The sequence below is a fragment of the Azolla caroliniana genome, unplaced genomic scaffold, assembly GCF_043228905.1.
Source record: "Azolla caroliniana isolate FFs.n. ecotype wild unplaced genomic scaffold, voAzoCaro1.0.p SCAF_13, whole genome shotgun sequence".
Lineage (NCBI taxonomy): Eukaryota > Viridiplantae > Streptophyta > Polypodiopsida > Salviniales > Salviniaceae > Azolla > Azolla caroliniana.
Window position 1 is genome coordinate 8,769,568 of NW_028230448.1, and position 24,239 is coordinate 8,793,806.

At 39.5% G+C, this 24,239-nt stretch overlaps 1 protein-coding gene across 1 annotated transcript; it reads right to left on the minus strand.

Annotated features, from left to right (window-relative positions):
• Window positions 1-21,418: 21,418 nt before the first annotated feature.
• Window positions 21,419-23,489, minus strand: LOC147856054 (uncharacterized). The gene is made up of 2 exons (XM_087329591.1): window positions 23,299-23,489; window positions 21,419-21,697 (listed from the first exon to the last, which is right to left on the minus strand). The coding sequence occupies exons 1-2, from the start codon at window positions 23,425-23,427 to the stop codon at window positions 21,593-21,595; spliced, it is 234 nt and encodes a 77-aa protein (XP_087185717.1). The 5' UTR covers window positions 23,428-23,489; the 3' UTR covers window positions 21,419-21,592.
• Window positions 23,490-24,239: the final 750 nt, after the last annotated feature.

Sequence of the window (24,239 nt, forward strand, 5' to 3'; positions counted from 1 at the left end):
TCAAGCAACCGAGTTGGAGGAGCTGAACCTAGGAACGCAGGGCACACCGCGTGTAGTCCTAGTAACAAAGCATCTTCCCGATTCCTTTCGAACGCAACTAGAGTGTTTATTGCGGTCGTACAAGGATGTTTTCGCATGGTCGCACATTGACATGCCGGGGCTCGACCCATAGTTTTATCACCACAAAATTAATTTGAAAGGCGATGCAAACCTCGTCCAACAACGCATATATAGAATGAACCCTAACTACGCCGAAAAAATCAAGGAAGAAATCAACAAACTTTTCGGTGCGGGGTTCATTTGGCTAGTTAAGATGGCCACGTGGCTCAGCCCAATCGTGGTCGTCCCGAAGAAGAACGGGAAAATCCGAGTCTACGTCGATTATAGGAAGTTGAATGCAAATACAATCATCGAAGCTTTCCCGCTCCCCTTCACGAACTCCATTTTTGACACAGTTGTGGGCCATGAACTCTACAGTTTCTTGGACGGATTCAACAGTTATAACCAAGTTCGCATGGCCCTAGAGGAAGAAGAAAAAAAAACCTCTATCACAGATTGGGGAGTGTATGTCGATGTGGTCATGATGTTTGGGCTCAAGACTGCGCCCACGACGTTTCAACGTATTATAATGGAGATCTTCGAGGAATACATACTTGGGTTTATGCAGGTATTCCTAGACGACTTCCCTGTCTTCGGTTCCAAAGGCAAGCACATTGTGCATCTCAATAAATGCCTCCAACATTGTTGTAATAGCTGGCTCCGCCTTAACCCCTTGAATTGTGAGTTTGCAGTATCCAATGACATGTTGCTTGGGCATATCATTAGCTTGCAGGGCATCACAATCGACCCAAGTAAAGTCCAAGCAATCCTTGCCGCCCCACCTCTGACCAACTCCAAGGGCCTCATGCAATTCCTTGGACAGATGCTACACAAGCACAATAGGGTCTCGCACTACCTCGCCGATTTTGCAAGGCCTCTCCATGTAGTCGTTCACCATATGCCGTTTCGTTGGATTGCAATCAAACAAGAGGCGTTCAACACCCTCAAAATACTCCTCTCCTATGCCTCTATAGTGCAATCACCACATTGGGACGAGTCGTTCCATGTATTTGTGGACGCCTTGGATATTGCGATCGGCAGCGTCTTGATGCAGCTGCCCGAACCCCGTTGGTTCCGACCAATATTCTACGCAAGCCGACATCTTTCCTTGGCCGAACACCACTACTCAACAGAACGTGAAGCCTTGGGTCTTATTTTTAGTGTAACCAAGTTTCGGCACTACTTGGTCGGGCGAAGATTCACATTTCATGTGGACCATGCTACGTTGCTCTACATTGCGGCCAAGAGCTCATTAACTAGTAAAATGACTTGATGGGCGCTACTGCTTCAGGAATTCGAGTTTGACGTCATTCACTGACCTGGCATGCAACATGCCATTGCGGATTACCTTGCTCGGCTCGAATGCGGTGAAGGGTGGGTAGAGGTCCCAGATGAACTTCCTGACTCCTCCATCCTCCATGTCGTCACCACCCCTACTATACCCGACGACCCCAATTGTTGGTTGAACAACATGGACTTCTACTTGGCTAACGGGATGTTGCCGCCACACCTCGTCGATGATGAGCGGAAACAATTAGCGGTACACAACCGTAATTTTCGATTGTTGGACATCCTCTACTTTCACTTGGTAGATTGTATTTGGCATAGGGTGGTCTGCCACCATGAAATAACCGCTATTCTCACTGCTTGTCACGCTGGGATAGTAGGCGGTCACTACGTAGGGGATGTCACCGCCTGCAAGGTTTGGCAAAGCGGCCTTTGGTGGCCAACGGTCAGCCGTGATGCCGCGGCCTTCGCCAAGGCTTGTGACGCCTATCAATGCACTGGCTAACCGCATGAATCGGCTCATATGCCACATCACCCAATGTTACCGCTCAAGCCGTTCCAGAAGGGGGGTTTGGATTTTATGGGTTCATTCAAACCCCTAGCCGCACAAACCGGTAACGTGTACATCCTCGTGGCAACGAACTATTGCACCAAGCAGGTCAAGGCAAAGGCTTTGTGCGATAACACGGCGAAATCAACAGTGAAATTTTTATACGAGTGCATATGGTGTTGGTTCGGCTGCCCGATTGAACTAGTTAGCGACCAAGGGCCTCATTTCATTAATGACGTCGTGCATAGGAGGAGTATGTCGTACTACCTGCAAGCAAATGGATTAGCGGAGAGCACGAACAAGATACTCCAAAGCATTCTCCGCAAAATCGTCAACGAGCATCATGGGGATTGGGACTACAAACTCCAATCGGCACTCTAGGTGTACCGTACCAATTACAAGACAAGCATTGGCTCCATGCCATTCTGCCTCGCATATGGCCTGGAAACCTTCATGCCCATTGAGTTCGAGGTTCCCAGTCTATGCATTGAAGTGTAGGAACGTTTGCCGAAAGATGAATCATGGATCGCGCGGGCAGAACAGTTGCTTCGCTTGGAAGAGGAGAGATTCCACTGTGAGCGACGACTAGAACGGGAACAATTGCGGCACAAGGCCTTCGTCGACCGCCATGGCCGCCGCAACGTGGAAACTTTGCGGGTGGGAACATTCGCCCTTGTTTTCTCCACATGCTCCGGGCTTATGTCGGGGAAACTCAAATTACGGTGGTCGGGGCCATTTTGGATCACCAATACGTGTGCAGGCGCATTTGAGCTCGACACTTAGATGGCCAAATCCTATCGGCGTGGGTGAATGGTTTTAGGCTCAAGCAGTACAATGGCACGATGCCACCCAACCCTTTTATACGCAACCATCCCGCTAAGGCTAACTCCACGATTGGCCCTCCATCTTTGGACCCCCCAACCACACCTATAATTGCAACTTCGGTCACCATTGGATAAGTTGTCCACATTGATGCTGCAAGCTTTGTACAGTTCTTTATTTCATGAATTGTTTTACATTTTGCTAAATTACCGCATATCAAGGGTTTGTAGGTTCGGCCATGCATTTTTGCACTGTCCCATAGCCGTGCTAGTGTTATTGGCCGATCGGTGTGAAATGGGATGGGCCAACCAAACCATGTATATATATATATATGCCCTTTTTGGGATGTAAGGGTGTGTGGCGGTGTTCTATTGAGAATAGTAAGTGTTTGTCTCCTCGTTCTGAGTTTACTTGCTAGTTTTTTTCTTTTTTTTCTTCTATCTTCTTCTTCCTTTTTTCTTTCTTCTTTTTTTTTTTTTTCTCCTTCTATCTTCTTTCTCCTTTTGCAACTGCAACTGCAACTTCTCCTTCTACTTTTTCTTCTTGTAGAGGAGGAACCATGTGGTGTGAGCCACCCCTTAGGGATGGGAGTGCGGTAGGCGGGCACCACCAACATAACCTGAGTAGATCCAAAGGATTAGGTCGACAACAAACACCAGGTCATTTAGAACAGGTAATATGTCGCATTCCTTTATTTATAAATACATGAGATGTGAATAATTACTATTTTTTAACAAGCTTTCAAGAATGTATCACGCATGCGCACATGACTTTTAAAAATATCATTAAAAAACATAGTTAATATTATCAAGATTTCAAATTTAACCTATATTTTCTCAATTCATACACAAATTTATCCTAATATTAGGTTAGATTACGAGAATGCTTCCAACTGTAATTGTAATATGCTTCCAACTTAACAATTTTAGAAATAAAATTTTGTTGCTATATTTGTCTCTAACTGCTATAAAGATTGTTATCTTAAATTAGCAAATAGCATTTTTGGATATAATTAGAAACATATTCACATGCCCAAAAACTACTACGAACATTATGCCCCAATCATACATGAACAACCTGAATGTTTTATCAAGTGAGCAACAACATTGACTTAATATTATATTGTGTTTACTAGAAACTCAATAACCAAGATTAAAGACAACATAGATCATACAATAAAGCTAAATTGAATTATATTAATCAAGAAACAATTAGAACCAACATTTGTCATACTATCGATAGTTCATCATCTTCTATCAATGAAAATTATACTTAACCACAAACTTTACGAGTCAACCTTTGCAAACATATAATGGACACTTAAAGTTTGAGACACCAATCGAAAATTATTGTGTTCCCTCGAAACCAAATAACCAAGATTAAAGACAACATAAATCCTAGAATAAAGCTAAATTCAATTATATTAATCAAGAACAATTATAACCAAAATTTGTCATACAATCGATAAGTTCATCATTATCTATTCAATGAAAATTATATTTAACCACATACTTTTCGAGTTAACCTTTACAAATATATGATAGACACTTAAGGTTTGCACACCAATCGGATAGTGTAAAGAAATGGTACTCAAACAAAAAAAATCTTATATTCCAAAAAAGTTTAGTGTTACAAGTTTTTCGTTACAAATACAAAGTAGTATACAATCACTCCATTAGGAGGTCTAGAACAAGTTGCTCTACAAGATCGGCTGACTGTTGTGTTGCATCTACATGTTTTGTCTCCTCAGCTCAATCTTGTATTTGATCAGACCCCGGTGCATCTTCAAGGTCGACAAGGTCCCCTCCTTTTAAAAAAAAAACATATCCTTCCATTAGTTTATAAAAACCATATCAGCTACAAAATACAAAATGATTGAGAGGAGATGATTATCCTTCCCCAACCCGTCTTGTGTAAGACAATAGCTAGCCATGAATCCTTCTTTTGATAGACTTGATTGAACACTTCCTTAATAGTTGAAACATACCATGAATTTGCATATGTTCAAACCAAATCAATCTTCCTCATCATGTTCATATTCAACATCTCCCGATACCACCATTGGGTCATCACATGCATCCAATATACCCCCACATTTACAATGACCAAGCATCCTCTATTTTCCATATTCAACATAAAACTCAATCAAAGCATTATGGTATAGGGGTCATTTTGTATGCCTTGATCCATGATTCCAACATGTATGAACATGCCATCATGTACAACCATGTGATCAAGACCCACTTTAAGGGATCTCAGCCCTTTGAACAGTTTATATGCATCTAATAACCTTGCACATGTTGCCTGCACATCAACTGTACTTCATGACACCATCCATCACATAAAAAGAAACAGACTTCTTCTAAATGCATACATAAGAGCATCCCCCTCCACCTATTTCAATGACTCCATCCATCTCATAAGAAGAAATGGGATTCTGCATATATATCATTTAGCATTTTAGTGATTACAAGATCATGTTCCAAATCCAGTTTTCAAATTTCACTTCTTATCTTTTTCCTACTCCTCGAAGGGCAGAATTCCAGATACGCCATGATGCCATAATTTCTTTTGATATCACCAAACCAGAAAATAAGTCTCAAATGAGATTGCACAAAATCTCAATTATTTCTTTCTTTTCAACAACTCAGCCATTGACATACATAACTCCTAAGACAGTACCAATAACAGTTAACATATCCCCATGTCTCATATTGGTGGAGGAAATACCCAGAGAGGTGGTTGATACCTCCAATGTATACAAGAATTAACCATGTAAAATACATTCATCCTTTCCCATGTCTTCTTAAAAACCTCTTTCTTTCAAAGGACTACATATGAATCACCCTTGATAGCGTCATACTCTCCTTTTAGTGTATGGACCAAGGTCAACCAAATCTCCTTGACTACATCCACAACATTCCATTGAATTTGCTGAAATATCCTTCGACATCTACTAGTCCACAAAACCCACAATGTTATGGAACTAATAGTCTCCCAAACCACCCCATTTTGTATTGAATTACGATGCATACACGTTAACACTTCCTCAACATATCAACCTCTTGTATGTAATGAAAAGGTAACCTTTTCTTGTTCATAATCTTGTACCTTACCCTTAATAGCAACCCACATCACTGCTCCCCATTTATATACTCTAGAGCCATATACTTCATGCAATAAATGTAATATCCTTTTCCAAACCAATTTAGCCTCCATACATGACCATAATAGGTGATGAAGAGACTCCATCTGTAATCCACAAAAATCACACATTTTATCTGCATCCTTACAATGCATCCAAACTCTAACAAGAACCGCATAATGAACAATCAACCATCTAAATAAAATAATCTTCTTTGGAATTTGCATAGCCCATAGCCATTTCCAAAATGTGGTTATATGAGTAGAATCAACATTATAACTTAACCATGTTGTAGCTATTGTCGGCCAATGAGGTATCCTACGTCATAACATCTCCCTTCCCAATCAAACTGAATATTGAAAAAACGGCTTCGTCCTAACATCCTCCCCAAAATATGATGTAGGTAACCACTTCCATTCCCTTGGACCCCATTCCGGGGGATTAACACTAATCGTCCATCTCCTTCCTCGTCTATAGGTTCCATTGGCTCTCCGGATGTCAACTGAAACATCTCAGTTTCGTTGATATGCTTTGCCCCAACCTCTTGGTCCTGGTGGGGACAATCCTAGATGCCTTGGATCCTCATCTTTATAAAATTGACTTGCTCGGGGTCCTTCTCTAATGCGACGAGTTCCTGAACAATTTAAGAGCGCACATAGTTGTTGTTCCTAAATAAACAATGACACATGCAAAAGTAAGAAAACAAAGACAAGAAATAATATTTTATTTTAAGAAAAATTGATCAGACTTATGAGATTACCCGTTCCAGAAAATAAGTCGAGCACCCAATCATCAGGGTCCGAGAACAACTTGACCAACCAATTAATCAATCGTTGGGGCTTTTGATATGGGATTACAAGACTCTTGTCACTAGACACGTGGCACAATTTCTTCGTTACAGCTTGGCACATGATATAGTTGACAACATTTCGCTCATTAACATTGCCTGAGCCTTCTTCTTAGAAATAACATCGTAATAGCCCACACACAAATGCTCCACGATGCTCACCATTCGATCACCCGGGGTACGAGTTATGTTCGTTTTAACCCTATTTTATAATTGAATCTAAACAAGTTAATATATATGTAGTAAGCACCATAGAATCTATACATTAAATATATAGTAACATAAAGCTTACCAATGCATGTGTTTGGTGGCATGGCATCTCGACTTCAATGCAACAGTGTTCGATAAAGCCTGACATAATATGAAATATAACGATTTGCCATAATGGAGCCAGGGTTAGATCTGCAAAGTCTTTAACCATTTTCTCTATTTGCGGATATTTGTATGGTATATCATCGTATGTAGAGCCTGATATTCGGAATCCATACGGTATATCTGCCACGAGCATTGTATAATGTCGCCTAGGTAATATGTCAAGCATATTACCCGCATCACCATTATATACACTATAGTACAGTTGTCGGAAATGATCAGTCTTGTGCAAAAAGCTTTTCACAATATTTGAATCCTCAGGCACCTTGAGCTCCTTTCCTTTTGTCATTCGTTTCTCATATTTAGCTCATTCCAAATGGGTGATGAAGGCACTTGGTATGCCTTCATTGCTGTCACCCATTTTCTTTGAACGAGGTGGTTTCTGTAATTATACATTTTGTAAGAAGAAACCTATTATCCTAAAATCAATTAATATTTGTAAAACATACATACCCATTCTCTAAACACGATGAAAAATTCTTCAAGAGCATTGTACGATTGCTCCACTTCTTCCTACATAGGCAAGGAAAACTTTTTCATCATCAGATCTTGTATCTTCATATAAACCTTATGGCCAAAAATTAAAAGAAAGTAAGGTTGGAATGAAGAGCAAATCAACAAATCAATACAATTGAAATAAGTCATCACATAGAATACTCACTTTTGAAACTCAATGACCATTTCATCAAGGCTGAACTCCTTGGCGGCCACTCTTGATAATACAGATATTAATAATATGTCATCTTTGATTCCTTGCAATGACCGCCAAGGAAGTTTTTTTGTTGGGGAGGGAATCGTCAATTTGAAGGATGGGACCTTCTATCCTGATTCACTGAAAACAACAGGTAATAACATAATGATATATTGATAATCTTAAAAATAAACAACGTAAACCTGAAAACTAAGGTAAAGTTCCACAAAAGTAGGCGAAAATCACCCGTTTAGGGTTGTAATGTTACATACAAAACATTGAGAAAAATGCCAAAAAATAGCAAGAAAGTGACCAATTCTAGTATTTTGATCATGAAAGTCCCCCCTTTCAACGGGAACTCGATGCAGTGCATCGAGTTCTCGTTGAAATTATGAGCACTCGATTGAAAGCATCGAATTCTAGAAGTAGAAATTAACAAACACAAAAAGGAATCTTTGAAGAATAAAAAAATATAGTTTGAAAAACATACCTGGCAATCTTCTTTCCCTTGTTCATGTTGCTGACGTTGGTGTCGACTTGACTGGGGAGGTGATAACTGGAATTCTTGGTTGCTCTGTGCTCCTGTGCTCTTCTGTTGCTTGAACGCAATAATGACAATGAGAAGATGACTTTCCCTTATATAATTTTTTATTTTATTTTATTTTATTTTTTTAAAAAGCTTTTGGACATGGTGCTTATTATAGAACTAAACTTGAGCCTATTGGACTTCCGTGATCTTAGTTAGCCTTACTCAAAATGTCCTCAAACTCGAGTAAAAATTCTCTATTTTCTATTGAGCCTTTTACATTATCTGATAACTTGTTATTCTCAATTGAGGAAAATAACCATGTTAATAATAAACGATATCATATATAAAGTAAAATGACGATCGAGAGCAAAGTTCAATGTCACTTTTTTCGATAGAGCCTTTTAACTTAGGTAAAATAAGAAGTATTAAAGTAGATACAAATCATAACGAGTCTAGTTTTTCGAATGTTGACAACGACTGTGTCAACATGCCTCTAAATTTTCGAAGAGTTCCTCGACAAGTGCGCGTTAAATGATATAATTTTTTGTATTTGGATCGCCAAATTGCAATTGATATATGCAAGGTATGTTGTAGGAGCCTTTGTCTATCAAAATTTGGAAAAGAAAACTTGCGGGGTTTGTGAAAAAAGTATTTGGCTCTCCATGGCGACGAACAAGATACATTCTTGATTGTCAATATGCAGCTTGTTAAGGACCATCTGGCAGTGTCATGTTCTTAGCAGGTGGAATATTACCTTTCACTTTGAAGAGTTGTCGAGTTGCTTTTAAAATTTCCTATAGCATCGGGAACATGAGGCTATAAAGAATTCAACATCGATTACTTAAGGGATGGTGGGTAACTTTCATCAATACAGAATCTACATGTAAGGGTCTAATTGGGCGACATGCAGTTAGATGGATGGAGATATATTTGTCAAAGCAATGTGATGTTATGCCCACCACTGGAAGGTTACATTTGTTAGATAACTTCACTCGTCGTGAGGTATACCAAGTGTATAAGGATGACATGTTATTGGAAAGTGTACCTTTTTATTTATTTATTTACTTAAAAGTCAAGATTCATCGTTGTATTAATGAAAAGATGGCCAAAGGGTACAAAGGCTACAAAGTATCCATACAATCTATTACAACCCTCCTACCCACATGAATGGACATGTCTAGTAGCGGAAACCCTCTTGTATGGTCTTTTCAAGACATGGGGCGAAAAATGCCAACTGGGTGGAGCATATCTCCATTTTATTTTGTCCCCAAATTAGGTGAAGACCTCTGCCTTCTTCCAAATTTCTCGAAATTGTTGTTGCTTGCGAAACACAACATCAGGCTCACCATGTATTGCCTCATATTGACGTCTTAGAGTATGTAGGAGCATCAACCATATCTCCTTGCCTAACTTAACCGCATTCGGTTTGACATTCTGAAATACACACTTACATCTTGCCTTCCATAACATCCAAACTACTAAAGAAGATACAATAGACCAAACCTTGTCTTCTTCCAAACAATGGATTGGTGTAGTGTAAGAGGCCTCAAACACATGTCTTCCATAAGAGAGGAGAACAAAATCAACACAGTCCCTATCAGGAACAATATCAGGAACAATACTAAGATAGAGAAGTATTGTCAGGAACAATACTAAGACAAAGAAGGAATTAGTACTAAAAGATGAGGATTAGTACTAAGGGAGGTGTAGAACTCTTGAGAGAAAGAAAGAGTGAGTGAGAGAGAGAGATCGAGTGAGAGAGAGAGAGAGAGAGAGAGAGAGAAAGAGAGAATGATGATAACAAAAGATATATATTATGTTAAGAGAATATACAATAGTAGCTAGGAGGCTTAAGACTAGCGTTGAACCGATTTGGTTTGAAATAATGCCTTGTGCCTCCTTTTATAGTGTTCTCAGGAGTACTTCTGAAGTTTCTAGAATGTTCCATAGAAATCTAGAATATACATCAATTTTCTATAGTAAAACTTAAATGAAAATAATATTCTTTGTATTACAACATATATTGTAATGGTCAAGAGCTCGATCCATGTAACATAAAGTCATGGGTTCGAGTTATGCCATATCAGGATGACACTATCCCCCCTTTAAAACGACGAGTGTCACGAGTCGTTTTCGATTGAGGACCCGATTTGTCTGGATATGGAAGATGGAAGTCTTCAAGAAGAGCACGAGCATTGTTCACATTCTCTATTGGTTCCCAAGTACACTCGCTGGGACTATATCCAAGCCAATCGACTAAATAGTAGAGCTTCTTGCGAACAATCTTGGAATCGAGGATGGCGGCAACCTCGTACTCAAGTCCATCTTCAAGTTCGATTGGGGGTGGAGGTTGTTTAATACGACTTGGGATGGTGTTGTCTTGATAGGGTTTGAGGAGAGAACTATGATCGACTAAATAGTAGAGCTTCTTGCGAACAATCTTGGAATCGAGGATGGCAACAACCTCATACTCAGGTCCATCTTCAAGTTCGATTGGGGGTGGAGGTTGTTTAATACGACTTGGGATGGTGTTGTCTTGATAGGGTTTGAGGAGAGAACTATGATCGACTAAATAGTAGAGCTTCTTGCGAACAATCTTGGAATCAAGGATGGCAACAACCTCATACTCAGGTCCATCTTCAAGTTCGATTGGGGGTGGAGGTTGTTTAATACGACCTAGGATGGTGCTATCTTGATAGGGTTCGAGGAGAGAACTATGAAAAACCGGATGTATCCGAAGTTGTGGAGGTAGATCGAGACGAAAAGCGACATCATTAATTTTTTTGATAATACGGAAAGGACCTAATCGCCGATAATCTAACTTCTCGCATGGGCGGGTAGTCTTCATGTGTCGTCATAGTAGCCATACCCGATCTCCAATGTTAAAATTGGATGGAAGCCGATGATGATCCACGTAAATCTTGTGTGTTTGTTGAGCTTGATGTAGATGAGTAGATAAATCCGCTTGTATCTTGCGTAACCACTCCAAACGATCCTCTACGAGGATTTGTGGGTAACTCTAGTGTTTGAAATACACACCGCTGGGGGTGACAACCCGTATAAGCATAAAATGGTGTAACCTTTGTTGATGAGTGGACAGAGTTATTATACGCAAATTCAGCGAAGTGGAGAATATCCGCCCAGTCACCTTGATGATAACTTAGAAAGCACCGAGGATACTTCTCCAACATTTGATTTGTTCGTTCTGCTTGGCCGTCTGTTTGCGGGTGGTAGCCAGAGGAGAGGTTACAAGTGACCTTGAGAATTTTAAAGAGGTGCTTCCAGAATTTCGAGATGAACTGGGGTCCACGGTCGCTGATGATACTATCGGGAAGGCCATGATGCCGACATACTTCACGCATGACAGTTTCGACGGTTTCCTCACTGGAGATTTCCTTAGTACATGGTAGGAAATGGGCCATCTTCGTATATCGATCTACTACTGTTAAGATCACATCGAATCCCTTAAAGACCGGAAGATCTATGATGAAATCTAGAGCAATGGATTGTCACGGCTTGCTTGCAATTGGTAATGGTTCTAATAAACCATATGGATGATGCCTTGGCATTTTTGCTCTGCAACATGTATCACAAGTCCGAACAAAATCTTCGACAAATTATCACACATGGGACCACTAGAATGATCGTTGTAATAAATCTAATGTTTTAGTACTACCAAAATGCCCCACTGTATGTGTCATGACCGTTTTGGACTACTCGAAGTTGACAAGAACCATTAGGAACATACAAGAATCTCTTAAAGAATAGTAATCCATCATGACATTCGAATTGTTGATAGTCCGTACCTTGTTGTTGCGATTGTGAACAAGATGCTTGAGAGGGATCAATTTGTGCTAGAATGGTTTGGGCAAAAGCATCTGTCTTCAAGTCCTCACGTATGGTATGGATAACATGGGAATCCAAGGGCAAACCGAAGACCTGCATTGCTTTCAGTCGTGTTGGTCCCAGGATTACTTGCTTTTGGTTATCGAAAGCTGGCTCGCCGAGACGCGGTGCTAGATATGAGCGCCATGATAATGCATCTGCCTTCCCTTGTCACTTCCCTAGACGATATGTAATTTTGAAGTCGAAACGAGTGAGGAATTGGGCCCACTGAGCTTGACGTCAATTTAACACATGAGCATTCTGAAAGTAGGCAAGGTTTTTGTGATCACTGAATACGGTGACTTGATGAGAAGATCCCTCTAGAAAATGCCTCCATTGTGTAAAAGAGTCCACTATTGCTAATAGGTCCTTATCATGAATTTCATACTTGATTTTGGCGGCATCAAACTTGCGTGAGTGGAAAGCCACAGGATGGAGCTTTTCATCATTGCCTTGTTGTGACCCAATGCTACCCAATGCGAAATTTGACGCGTCTGCTTCGATGATGAATGGTTTTTCCAAATCAACACGAGCCAGAATAGGAGTTGATGTAAATGCCTCCTTAAGACTCTCAAAAGCCATGTCTACTTCGTCAAACCAAACGAACGATTGTCCCTTCTTGGTGAGCTGTGTGAGAGGCAGAACAAGCTTTGAGTAATCTTGTATAAACTTGCGGTAGAAATTGGCAAAGCTTAAAAAGCATTGCACATCTCGCAATGAATGCGGAGTTTTCCACTCTACCACCATTTTGACCTTAGTTGGATCCATGGAGATGCCTTCCGAGGAAATTACATAGCCCAGAAATTCTACCTGGTTGCACTCGAAACTACATTTTTCCAGCTTTGCATAAAGACCATGTTCTCGAAGTCGTTTTAGTACTAAAAGTACATGAGAATCATGCTCTTCTTGGGTCTTAGAATAACCCAGTAGATCATCCAAATAGATGATCAAACAAACATCCAAGAGATCTCGGAATATATCATTTGCCATGTGCTGGAAGACTGTTGGCGCATTAGTGAGGCCAAATGGCATGACCGTATACTCGAAGTGCCCAAACACAGTCTTCCATTCATCTCCTGGTCAGATCCCTACGCAGTTATATGCTCCTCGTAAGTCGATCTTTGTGAAGAACCTTGCACCATTGATCCGTTCTTAAAGACTTGAGATAAGGGGAAGTGCATAGCTATTCCTGATGGTGACCTTATTCAAGCCACGGTAATCTACGACGAGAGAAAGTGATCCATCCTTTTTCTTGACGAAGAAAATGGGTGCGCTGGCTAGAGATTTCGAATGTGGACGATACTTCTTTGGAAGTTGAACGGTGGACTCCTCTTTAGTGGTGTTGGAGGGTTTTACTAATACTGTGAAGAGAAACATTTCTTCCTTGCATCCTTCCTCACGCAACTGATGTAGAGAAATGGTTGCAATCTTATGAATAGATCCTCGGGTTTGTCTATACCGGATTTCTCTTGTTCTCCTATCTATGTTTGGGTTATGTAATTCGAACCATGGTAATCCCAAAACAATGGGATGTTTTGGGATACTAATTATATTAAAGGATACTACACATGCTAAATTATCTAGGACAATATTAATGGGACGACCGTCAATGACTACTACAGAGGCAGGGCATAGGAGATTTCTTAGGGATATCTGATGAGCTTGGGCAAAATTCCTATCCATGAAGCAAGAATTAGCTCCGGAATCTAGGAGTGCTGAAACATGTATTAGAGAGGTACTTTTAGTACTAACTGTTGCTTGGGCTAAGAACACATTGCTAACTTGCTTAGAGGGAATGGAACCACTAATGGGCTGCACAAATCTAGGGTTGTTCAACCAAACGACTCCTATTTTGGCTGGACTTAGTCGTTTAACTCTTCTTCTAACTGACTAAGGACATCAAATTTATTCGATAGATTTGGGCTATTAGGACTATTAGGACTATAAGATATTCCTACTAAAATAGACTCGGGTTTAGTACAATTAGAACTAGCAACTATTTGGTTCACCTGTCTTCTTGGCCTATGGGGACAGTTCACTGCAATATGCCCTGGTCCACCGCAATAAAGACATAGTCGATTTGCTCGACGTCGCCGCTTTTCTTCTTCCCATAATGGTCCGCGACGACGTGTAGTGTCAATTTCCATCGAAGTTGGAGTATTCACTGGAGACACAATATATGACTCCCTTGGAAAAGGTTTTGCTACCACTGAGGCATAGGTGGGCTCTGATCTTGCCCTTGTCATCTGGAATTGATGTTCTGAACGTCGTTCGAAAAGACGGTTGTCGCATCTCACCGCGCGACTGATTGCTTCTGTCAACGACTTTGGTTCTTCGGGGAAGGTCAAGAGTAAATCCTTGACATCATTACGTACACCATAATGAATTGCTCCATAAGTGCTTGGTCATCCCAGGGGATATCGGAGGCAAGTAGCCAGAAATCTGCAGTGTATGCAGAGGCTGGACGATCACCTTGACGTAATCATCGGATTTTGTTGATTGTTGTCCTTATGCTGTCAGTATCTCAAAAACAGGCTTTAAACTCACTTAAAAACTCTTCAAAATTGTTTAGTAAAGGAGATTCCTTTTCTAACAACGGAGCGAACCATGCCAAAGCTGAGCCACTTAACAACGTGCCTACTAAACCCACTCGTGATGCATCGGTGGGAAGGCCGATCTTGGGTTCTTTATGAACCCCTTGTGTATTGGGTCCTTGTTGTTGCATCACGACTATGGTTGCTTCGAGTTGTTGCATGTGTAACGCTAGTTCCCCATGTTATTGTTGCATCTGCTACTTCTCTAAGGAGGTTTGTTAAAGCTCCCCCAATAGTCGTTGATTTTCTTGTTCCAGTGCGAGAAACTTCTCTTTCAAGCATTGCAACTCCGAAAAAACGGATTGATATTCTTGAGCGCTAACAATGGCCATAGTATGAGAGAAAAGAGGAATAAGAGATTAGTATGAAGGGAGGGAGAAGTAAGAAGATAAAGGAAGAGAAGGAAGGAGAAAATCAGTTCAAACTGTTAGGAACAATACTAAGATAGAGAAGTATTGTCAGGAACAATACTAAGACAGAGAAGGAATTAGTACTAAAAGATGAGGATTAGTACTAAGGGAGGTGTAGAATTCTCTCTCTCTCTCTCTCTCTCTCTAGAGAAATGTTAAGAGAATATACAAAAGTAGCTAGGAGGCTTAAGATTGGCGTTGAACCGATTTGGTCCAAAATAATGCCTTGTGCCTCCTTTTATAGTGTTCTTAGAAGTACTCCTGAAGTTTCTAGAATGTTCCAGAGAAATCTAGAGTATACATCAATTTTCTATAGTAAAACTTAAATGGAAATAATATCCTCCGTATTACAACATATAGTGCAATGGTCAAGAGCTCGACCCATGTAACATAAGGTCATGGGTTCTAGTCTTACCATATAATGATAGTCCCTTTCATCATTCTGTATTTCTTCAGCCAACCTTCCCCATCTCACAAAACCCCATGTGTACGCCTGTTTACCATAAATAGGATACAAAATTCTCAACACTCTTTTCCATACTGCTCTAGCTATATGACATACCCATAAAACATCCGTTTCATTGGGAAAACCACAATTGTCACATTTTAAATCATGGCAATGCCCCTTCATCCATGATTTCACAGGGGTGCCATAATGTTCCAACAACCATCTAAACAAGACAACTTTTCTAGGAATTTGCATGGCCCAGAGCCATTTCTAATAAGCATTTAACCAAGAGTGTCGTACATTACCCAAGTTCCAAATTTTACATGTTGTTGGCATAACAACCACACGCCTCCTTAGCAATTCTCTACCCATTTTTACCAAGTACTGAAAAAATGGGATTTGCTTGCCTAGAATTCCTTGTGTAATATGCTTTGCCATTTCCATTCATTGGGATCCCACAAAAGTTTGTCAATGGAAAGTGTACCTTACATACAATATCGACATTTTAATCGTTTATGGAGATCGAAGTTTAACAATGTGGTCATACCCCGCAAGGTCCAGATGGGTGTTTGTTCTATATGCACGAGTTTAAAAAGCATGGCAAAGAATGGGACAACAAATGAAGAAATAACAAAATATAAGAATTTATTGAGAGAACATCGAGAAAGCCAGGCGTTGGAAAGATATAAAGCTATGCACCATCATCAAAAAGTGCTTCAATCACCAGAAAGATAAATGTGCTTGATTATAGATGGGATGGATCAGAAGAAAACTTGTTTGCCACATTTTCGAAGGTTGTCCAAGGATGTTGGAGATGAATTCCTAGTGCAGATGCACTTAGTAGGATGTCTTCTGTATTGTTAGACAATAAGGCCTCAAGTGTTCCTAACTTATCCAAATATCCACAACGACCCTAATCTTATAGTGACAGTCATGCAAAGAGTTCTACAGAGTTGGCAAGGTTTACTCCCATCAGTACTGTACGTGCAACTTGACAACACGGCAAGAGAAAACAAGAACTCAATTGTGTTTGGTTATTTGAGCATGTTAGTAGACAAGGGTATTTTCAAAAAGATTAAGGTCAACTTCTTGGTAGTTGGTCATACAGATGATCACATAGAGCAAATGTTTAGTAGGTTCTCAAAGAAATTAGCGAGGTGTGATGCTTTCACACTTCCTATGCAACATTTAGATGAAGTATATGATTTCAAAGGCTTTTGTTTGGATGGTGATGGGACTGGATGTAAGGTTCTTGCTCTGCTTAATAATATAAGTTTTAACCACGTCTTCCTCATCCAAAAAAATGTGGTTGGTCACAACCAGACCATGTTGTATGCCAAACAATACTCATCTAGTTCGCAATGGGAGCCACAAGACAAATGTAGGCTCTTATTGCATTTCCCAGATGCAATAATCTATGGTGTTGAGCAAATGCCCTATGACAACCATAAAAGATTGATTGTTGGTCGTTCAATTGAAGAGCAAAAGATATATTGGATGTGGTGCCTTGAGGAAAAACAGAAAAATATTGAGCGAACCAAAAAGTACGCTGGTGATCAGGATGTGGATTGGTGGGATGTCTTCTTTAATCATCAACATACAATATTAGATAACCACTTTACAAGGTACTGGCCACTACAAAATCAATTTGAATGGGCGCTTGGTGGGCCATCAATGGTGAGCACGACTCCTTTACAACCACTAGATAATCTTGAATTGACTAATCTAGTTCGTCCACGACAAAGAGATATTTACGTGGGACCAAGATTATCGCATGTTGCAGAGGCGAGGTGGCAAGGCAATCTACATGAGCTACAAGTTGGTATGTTGGTTACAACATTAGCGGGGGGTGATAAGTTGGGTCATCCCTTCTCAATTGCCAGAATCATTGAAATTATTCAGGATGATGAAGGCAATCAAGTAAAGTCTATTATGGTTTATTGGTATCATACCTCTTCCAAAGATGCATTTTCTGGGAAGTACTCTTTAGAGATGGTTAAGGATGTCGAAGGCACAAGCAAAAAGTGGAGAAGAAAGAATATACCAAGCACGTCTACTCTAGCACTTGATAATGTCGACATACTCGTGTATGACTTCTCCTTGACCAAAACATGCCATCTAGCAAAAAGTGGAGAAGAAAGAATATACCAAGCATTCTACTCTAGCACTTGATAATGTCGACATACTCGTGTATGACTTCTCCTTGACCAAAACATGCCATCTAAGACAGACTACAATCAAGATAATAAAAGAGAAGATCCTAGATGGGACTGTTGATGCAACATAGAGACGAACAAGGAGTATGTCTCATAATCACGATGTCGTTGGATTGCAATTGGATGAAGATAATGCATTGGTTGCTAGTGATGATGAGGATGAGACCTCACAAAGCTATTCTAGTTCATGGGGTGGGTTTGAAGGGGAAGGCGTATCTTTGGAAAGTGATGGATCTCATATATGAAATGTAAATATTATATGTTACATCAATATGGAGATTCACAAATATGTATAAATATACATGTTAGTCATTTTGTAATTTTTGTACGTTCTCTTGTAAATTTCACGTGTCGATTATTAGGCGATTCAATTTCCGAAACCCTTTACGCATGCGATGGTTGTTTTTGTGAAATGACCTACTTTGTGCCTTTTTTGGACGGAGTGTTCTTAAATTGCGACATATTACCTATTTCAAATGACCCGATATTAACACTCAATATGAAAACTAGAGTAAGAAGTTACTTTTGATAAGGATACCAAAATATGTTATATCTTTGGCCTTGTTTTTGGGAACTAGAATCACCACTCCAAATTAGCAGTGAGTGTTTTGTAAGCTCCTACTACCTACCACTACAGATTAGGCTATGAAGCTAAGGAAGAACCACATTTGGACCTTAATTTTTACATTTCTAGACTCTAGTTGTTAATTTTTGTACTCTTGTTTCCATTCTAATTTTCATTCTTGTATGATCCTTCTTGCCATCGTTCTTGTTTGTATCCACCAGTGCTCCTTACCTCTACACATGGTATTGCCCACATTATTGTTCTTGTTTGTGGTGTGGTGTGTTTGCCTCTTGTGATCACTACTTGCTCCTCTTCTTGTCTCACCTACTTGTTCACTCCGGTAACGTTTCTACCCTTTACACTCCATTTTTTCACATCACTTGCTTCTCGTTACCATCATTGCTCATGGTTGTTATGTGTTCGATGCTATGTACATCATGCATGCTCGATAGACCTCCACTTTGGTAACCGTTGTGCCTCCCCATCTTTTGTTGTTGTAAAGATCGTGGTTGTGTGTTGCAACCACTGGGGTTATGTCACTCAGGGACGATCGATATGACAAGGCGTCACACAATTGGTGCGACTAGATGGATGTAAAGTTGTTGAGAAAAGAAAACTAAAACTGATTCAAAAACTCTTAGGAGATTTGTTTGCCAAAAGGATGGTTTGGCAGTATGTGAACTCACGTAGGGAAGAATGGAATGGCTTTTGAGATGAATCACTTGGTTGGACCTTTGTCTTTTTCTTTCGTTGACCTCACAAAATTTGTTTGCCAAAATGAAGTGCTTTGGCTGAACTTGAACTCATGTCTATCTAGAGGCAAACGACTTCAAAGCTCCTCTTTTTCTTGTCTTTCTTTTCGTTTCCTTAAAAGTTTTTGTATTTTTGTATTTATTGTCTGTGACTTGACTGTGACCTCTTTGTTGTTGTGCAGGAGACAATCTCCTTCAAAAACCACTTTTGCCACCGCATTCAATGAATGGGTGGCTTGCTTCTTCGATCTTCCTCCGTCTTCACGTGCTAGTGCTATTTAATGGTGGGGGCCGCCTCATTCTTCTTCGATCTCTTCTCACTTCTTGCAATCAATCTCCTACTTTGCTCCTCCATCGATCTCCACGAGCTCCTCCCTTTGCTCGCTTTCCTCAAGGACTTCATCCTTACGCTCTATGAAATTCGGTTCAATGTCATCTCTTCTCTTGGACAACTTCATCTTTTTCTTGCAATCCGCATCCGTATCTTAGTTTTGTACAATTTGTTCAAGTAGTAGGTAGCCTTATCAGTCAATATATGTATGTTAGCGAAATAGAAATAATGTTCCTAGAATTCCTACAAGGTATTAGTTGTCAAGAACTCCTAGTGAGGATTGAACCATTGCTTACAAAACTAGGAATAGTCTTTCCTCATCTACTCAATCATGTAATGAAAGTCAAAGAAGGTTAGTTTTTCATTTCAACGTTGAATTTTCTTTTTCCTTTGTTCTACCATTTAAAATCCCCCACCTACAAGGTTGGGAAGAGTTTTTTGTAATGATAGTCAATCCGATTGGTCATGTTGCACCATCGCAAACACTGAAATACCATCATCATCTGTTTTGAGAAGGGCATGACTATAAAGCATCAAATAAAATTGTGCTCATGCATAAAAGATCATTCGCATAGTTAATGGAAAGAAAACAATACATATATCAAAGTGAATACTACCATAACACAAATCCTAAATATCAAGAACATTACACACCTGAGAAAATGGAGTCTCAAACCAACAATTGGATGCCCTTTTATGCTATAAATAAGTTCATGAATTGCACTAGGGCAAAGAAGATTGGCAAGCAAGACAACTTCATTCAAGTTGAGATTTAATGTATGGGTATGCCTAAGGACCAAGAGGTGTTTGCTTGTATGTATCATAGAAAATAATAAATAGATGTTACTACTAGCATCAAAGCAACACACAAACCGCTTTTGCAGCATTTTTTTTCATTTTTTAGAGAAATTTTAAAATGAAGTTTGAAATAGTGCCCATTATTTTATTCAACTTTGCTAACAGAACATAATTTCACATTTTATCAATGACAACTTCAGTAATGTTATTTGAACTCATAATTGCACAATCTAAACATGTCTCAATTAGGACTGTATTATAACCGTATTTAAAATGAAATTCTACCATTGTTCTTTTAGACAAATGCAGCTTCAACACAAGAAATGAGTACATATAAGAGATTATTAGTTTTGTAAACGTGTCAAGTTGAATGAATGATTCTGATGTTTTACTTAGTCTAAACTAATGTGTTGGATTCTAGCCATAGATGACCAAAGTTTTCTTGTTTAAATAGTGGTATTTATTTTCCTTATGATGAATACATTTCATAATTCATGAGTTTTGTGAAGGTGTTAACTTGAAGGTTTTTTCAAAAAAATTCACATCATTCCTATCAAATGCCATAGAAGAATGAAATATGCATATTTGTGTAATGTAGAAAATCTAGCCCATGAGAACTGTTAACCAACCTAATCCATAACCATTGCCACAGTAATGCAAAACCAACCAAGTAGACCTCTTTGGAAACCAACAACATAAAGAAAGCTTGTTCTCTGTACCTAATAACATTTCTACCTTGGTTACATAAATTTCTTATAGAAAATTGACATCGAGATCAACATAGAGAAACACTTGGGCTAGAACATTCCTTTCAGAAAATATTCCTCTAAACATGATATCTATTGGAATTTCAATAGAAGAATACACTTTTTAAGGGCAGAAATCCTACGTATGAAGTCTATGCCACTTACAACCTATGGAGGAAACAATTCTTACATGTAGAGAAACACAGCAAGCTGCCATTTACTCAGCTTTTGCCATGTAGCAATTCAAATAAACCATAAACATCATAAGCTATGATGAGCTTCTATTTCGCAAACATGGTGATATATACGTATTATGCACTTTCTCAGCTCCTTAGGAATATCAGGTCACAGGATTAAAGCATTACACAGTAAAGAGAACCTTCATGAGTATATTCTTACAGATCTAACCTTCAAAAAGTTTTCCATGTAATGAATAGGTCATAGCTTTTTCCACGTTAGTCTCAAAGTGGCAGAGAAAAGGTAACATGTTAGACAAACAAGAGGCCTAACTTTGATCGACTCCTGATGAAGAATTTTCTTTCTGGTCACTTACAATGTCATGGGAGATGACCGGTGGTGGCCCTGCACATGCCCTGAGCACTGCTTCTACCTGAATTTCAAACACCACCATATCAAATCACAAGTACATATGAAATCATCACACAAGTTCATCTCCTGTAAACAGATTTCCTGAGAGAATTTCATGACTCTCATGAATTATGCCACTCATCCGAACTTATGAACACTTAACCAACACGTGAAAATATCTTCTCTTATTTGGACTTTAGTGTTTCGGAACTTTGATTCTGAAGTAGAACGCAACGAATTCAACAAACATAATAAACTACTACATGATGGCAGACAAGATCGTCCTCACGTTATTGAACCCAACAAGATGATAGAGTAGCATCGATTGTTAAATAATGAACCCATAACTGGGTATTTCAATCAATTGCCAAAAGAATGATAGGAAAAGTCGAACATTAAGGTGAAGGTCTTTTGAGGATCTATAGACAACTCTATATACAAATTGATTTCAGCCACAAAATCTGCATAAAGAATATCATAGCCATTTCAATTTGAACTAGTAAAACTCAAAAATGCTTTAAGTTTGTCCATTTCTACAGTGTATGTACGCAAGTGTGCATGTACAACTGTGGGTATGAGTGCATATGCACATGGGTGGGTGCACGTTCACATAGTTTTGGCAGGTAAGGGGTTTATATGACTTACGTTTTTTGAGTAAAATGTCAAAACTAGACTATGTCTGGAATGCATGCAACCCAAGAAATATTTATTTAATCAAACAACATCACTCTGAGTGGCGATGGTGCAAACTCGTTACACTTTACCTTCTGGAAAGAACTTTGACTAAGTTCATATAACGTAGAACGACTAGCTGCCCTTTTTTGACATTCATTTTCTTGGCCATGCAAACTTATGGATGCGGTGAAAGAACACATGAGCAATGAAATACAGCCATACTATTTATCCTTTGCTGCTGGTTGTATGAACCCTTTAAAACCCCTTTTCTAAAGGGAACTCATAGGTCCTGTGAAGGAACATGCAGACAATATATTCATATTATTCTCCTATAGTAAGCTGCACTCCGTTTCTGATGTTGCTCAATTCACCGTTAAACAATTGTGCTGTTTAGATGAATTCATTTACATCAATGGGTATGATAACACAGACCGACCTTTGGGCTCCTTAAGTCCAACGTTTCAAGAATCTTTAAGATAAGAAATCTTGAACTTGGACACCTTAAGTTTTATCTGGAACTCTCCGAGGGGAAACAAACTCATCCATTTTAGATTCATCCAAGACGGGGATGAAGAAAGCAACATAGTGATCACTTGTGTAGTTAATCATACTTCTTTGGATACACTAGGACAGTGAATTCTCCAGATTAATGTTCAACAATACCTCAAAATTAATATTAATGATACAAGCATTGCCATTTTCCTTAGAGCACAGGACAAGGAAGAGGCCATGACGGATTGATTGCAGAAACCGCAGATATGAGGTGTTCCTGCATCCTTCTAAATAGATAGATTGTATTTCTCACACTACTCTCTCTTAGTAAACATGGGCATACACACTCGCTTTCATAAAATCAGATGTGAAAGCCAATACGCAGCACACAAAAGAAAAATATACAGAAAACGAGCAGAGAGAGAGAGAGAGAGAGAGAGAGAGAGAGAGAGAGACCTGGGCTACTCTGCGTGCTCTCTTCTTGGCATTGGCTCGGCGTGTGCTGTTCATGGCCCACTGCTTCCAGACCAGGCCACCTGTTGTCTTCTTCACGATCTCTACAACCCTTGTCCCTGCAAAAGCCATCTGTCTGTCTGTCTGTCTGTCTCTGCTTCTTCTCAGTCTCAGCCTCCCTCTCTCTCTCTCTCTCTCTCTCTCTCTCTCTCTCTCTCTCTCTCTCGTCCCCTGCTTCGGTCTCCCTCTCAATGTCTCAGGAGGCGCCCTCTTGCGTTAATAAATAATATACATAAGTAGTTTCGTAAGTAGTAATACATACATAGTTACTAGTAAATAGTAGAGTATAAATCCATAGATTTTATTATCACTCTCTTCCAAGGACAAATGTCTATTGGTGGTGTATGAGACCAAAAATAACACATTTTCACGCAGTACAGTACATATGACAGTGAGTGACCAACGACTCCTTGTGTTAAAGAACTTCACTAATGAAAGATGCAATCAAGAGAGTGCACATCATGACTTTGAAAGAAATTCGTACAAGTTTGGTCGAAGATGAGTGGACAACATAGTTGGATGTGATCTAAGGCAGAGCATTGTATCAAAATGTGTTTAGGGCTAAGTGTTCATAGTCAATTATTCTCATCAGTTGTGGTTCAGATGGCAAACATTGGGGTGGGCTCTAACATGTATTGATGTGTGTTGTTTCCGTTGTTGGTACAAAACATGGTTATGTAGCTAGGTGCAACATATGTAGTATAATGTGTTTATAGCTGTACATTACAAGAACATGCTAAATATGTCCGCTTTGTTTTACAAACATTGCGTGACAAACAGTTTTATGTGAAGATCTCAAAATGTGAGTTCTTCAAGAAATCAATTCCTTGTCTTGGACATCTCATAACCAAACGAGGAGTTGAAATTGATCCTTCTCGCATCGA

Bases quoted from the DNA above. Each gene is read 5' to 3' on its own strand.
- LOC147856054 (XM_087329591.1), bottom strand. From the start codon at position 23,427: ATGGCTTTTGCAGGGACAAGGGTTGTAGAGATCGTGAAGAAGACAACA. The intron at 21,698-23,298 runs GTCTCTCTCTCT...TTTGAAATTCAG, and splicing joins GAGCACGCAGAGTAGCCCAG to GTAGAAGCAGTGCTCAGGGC.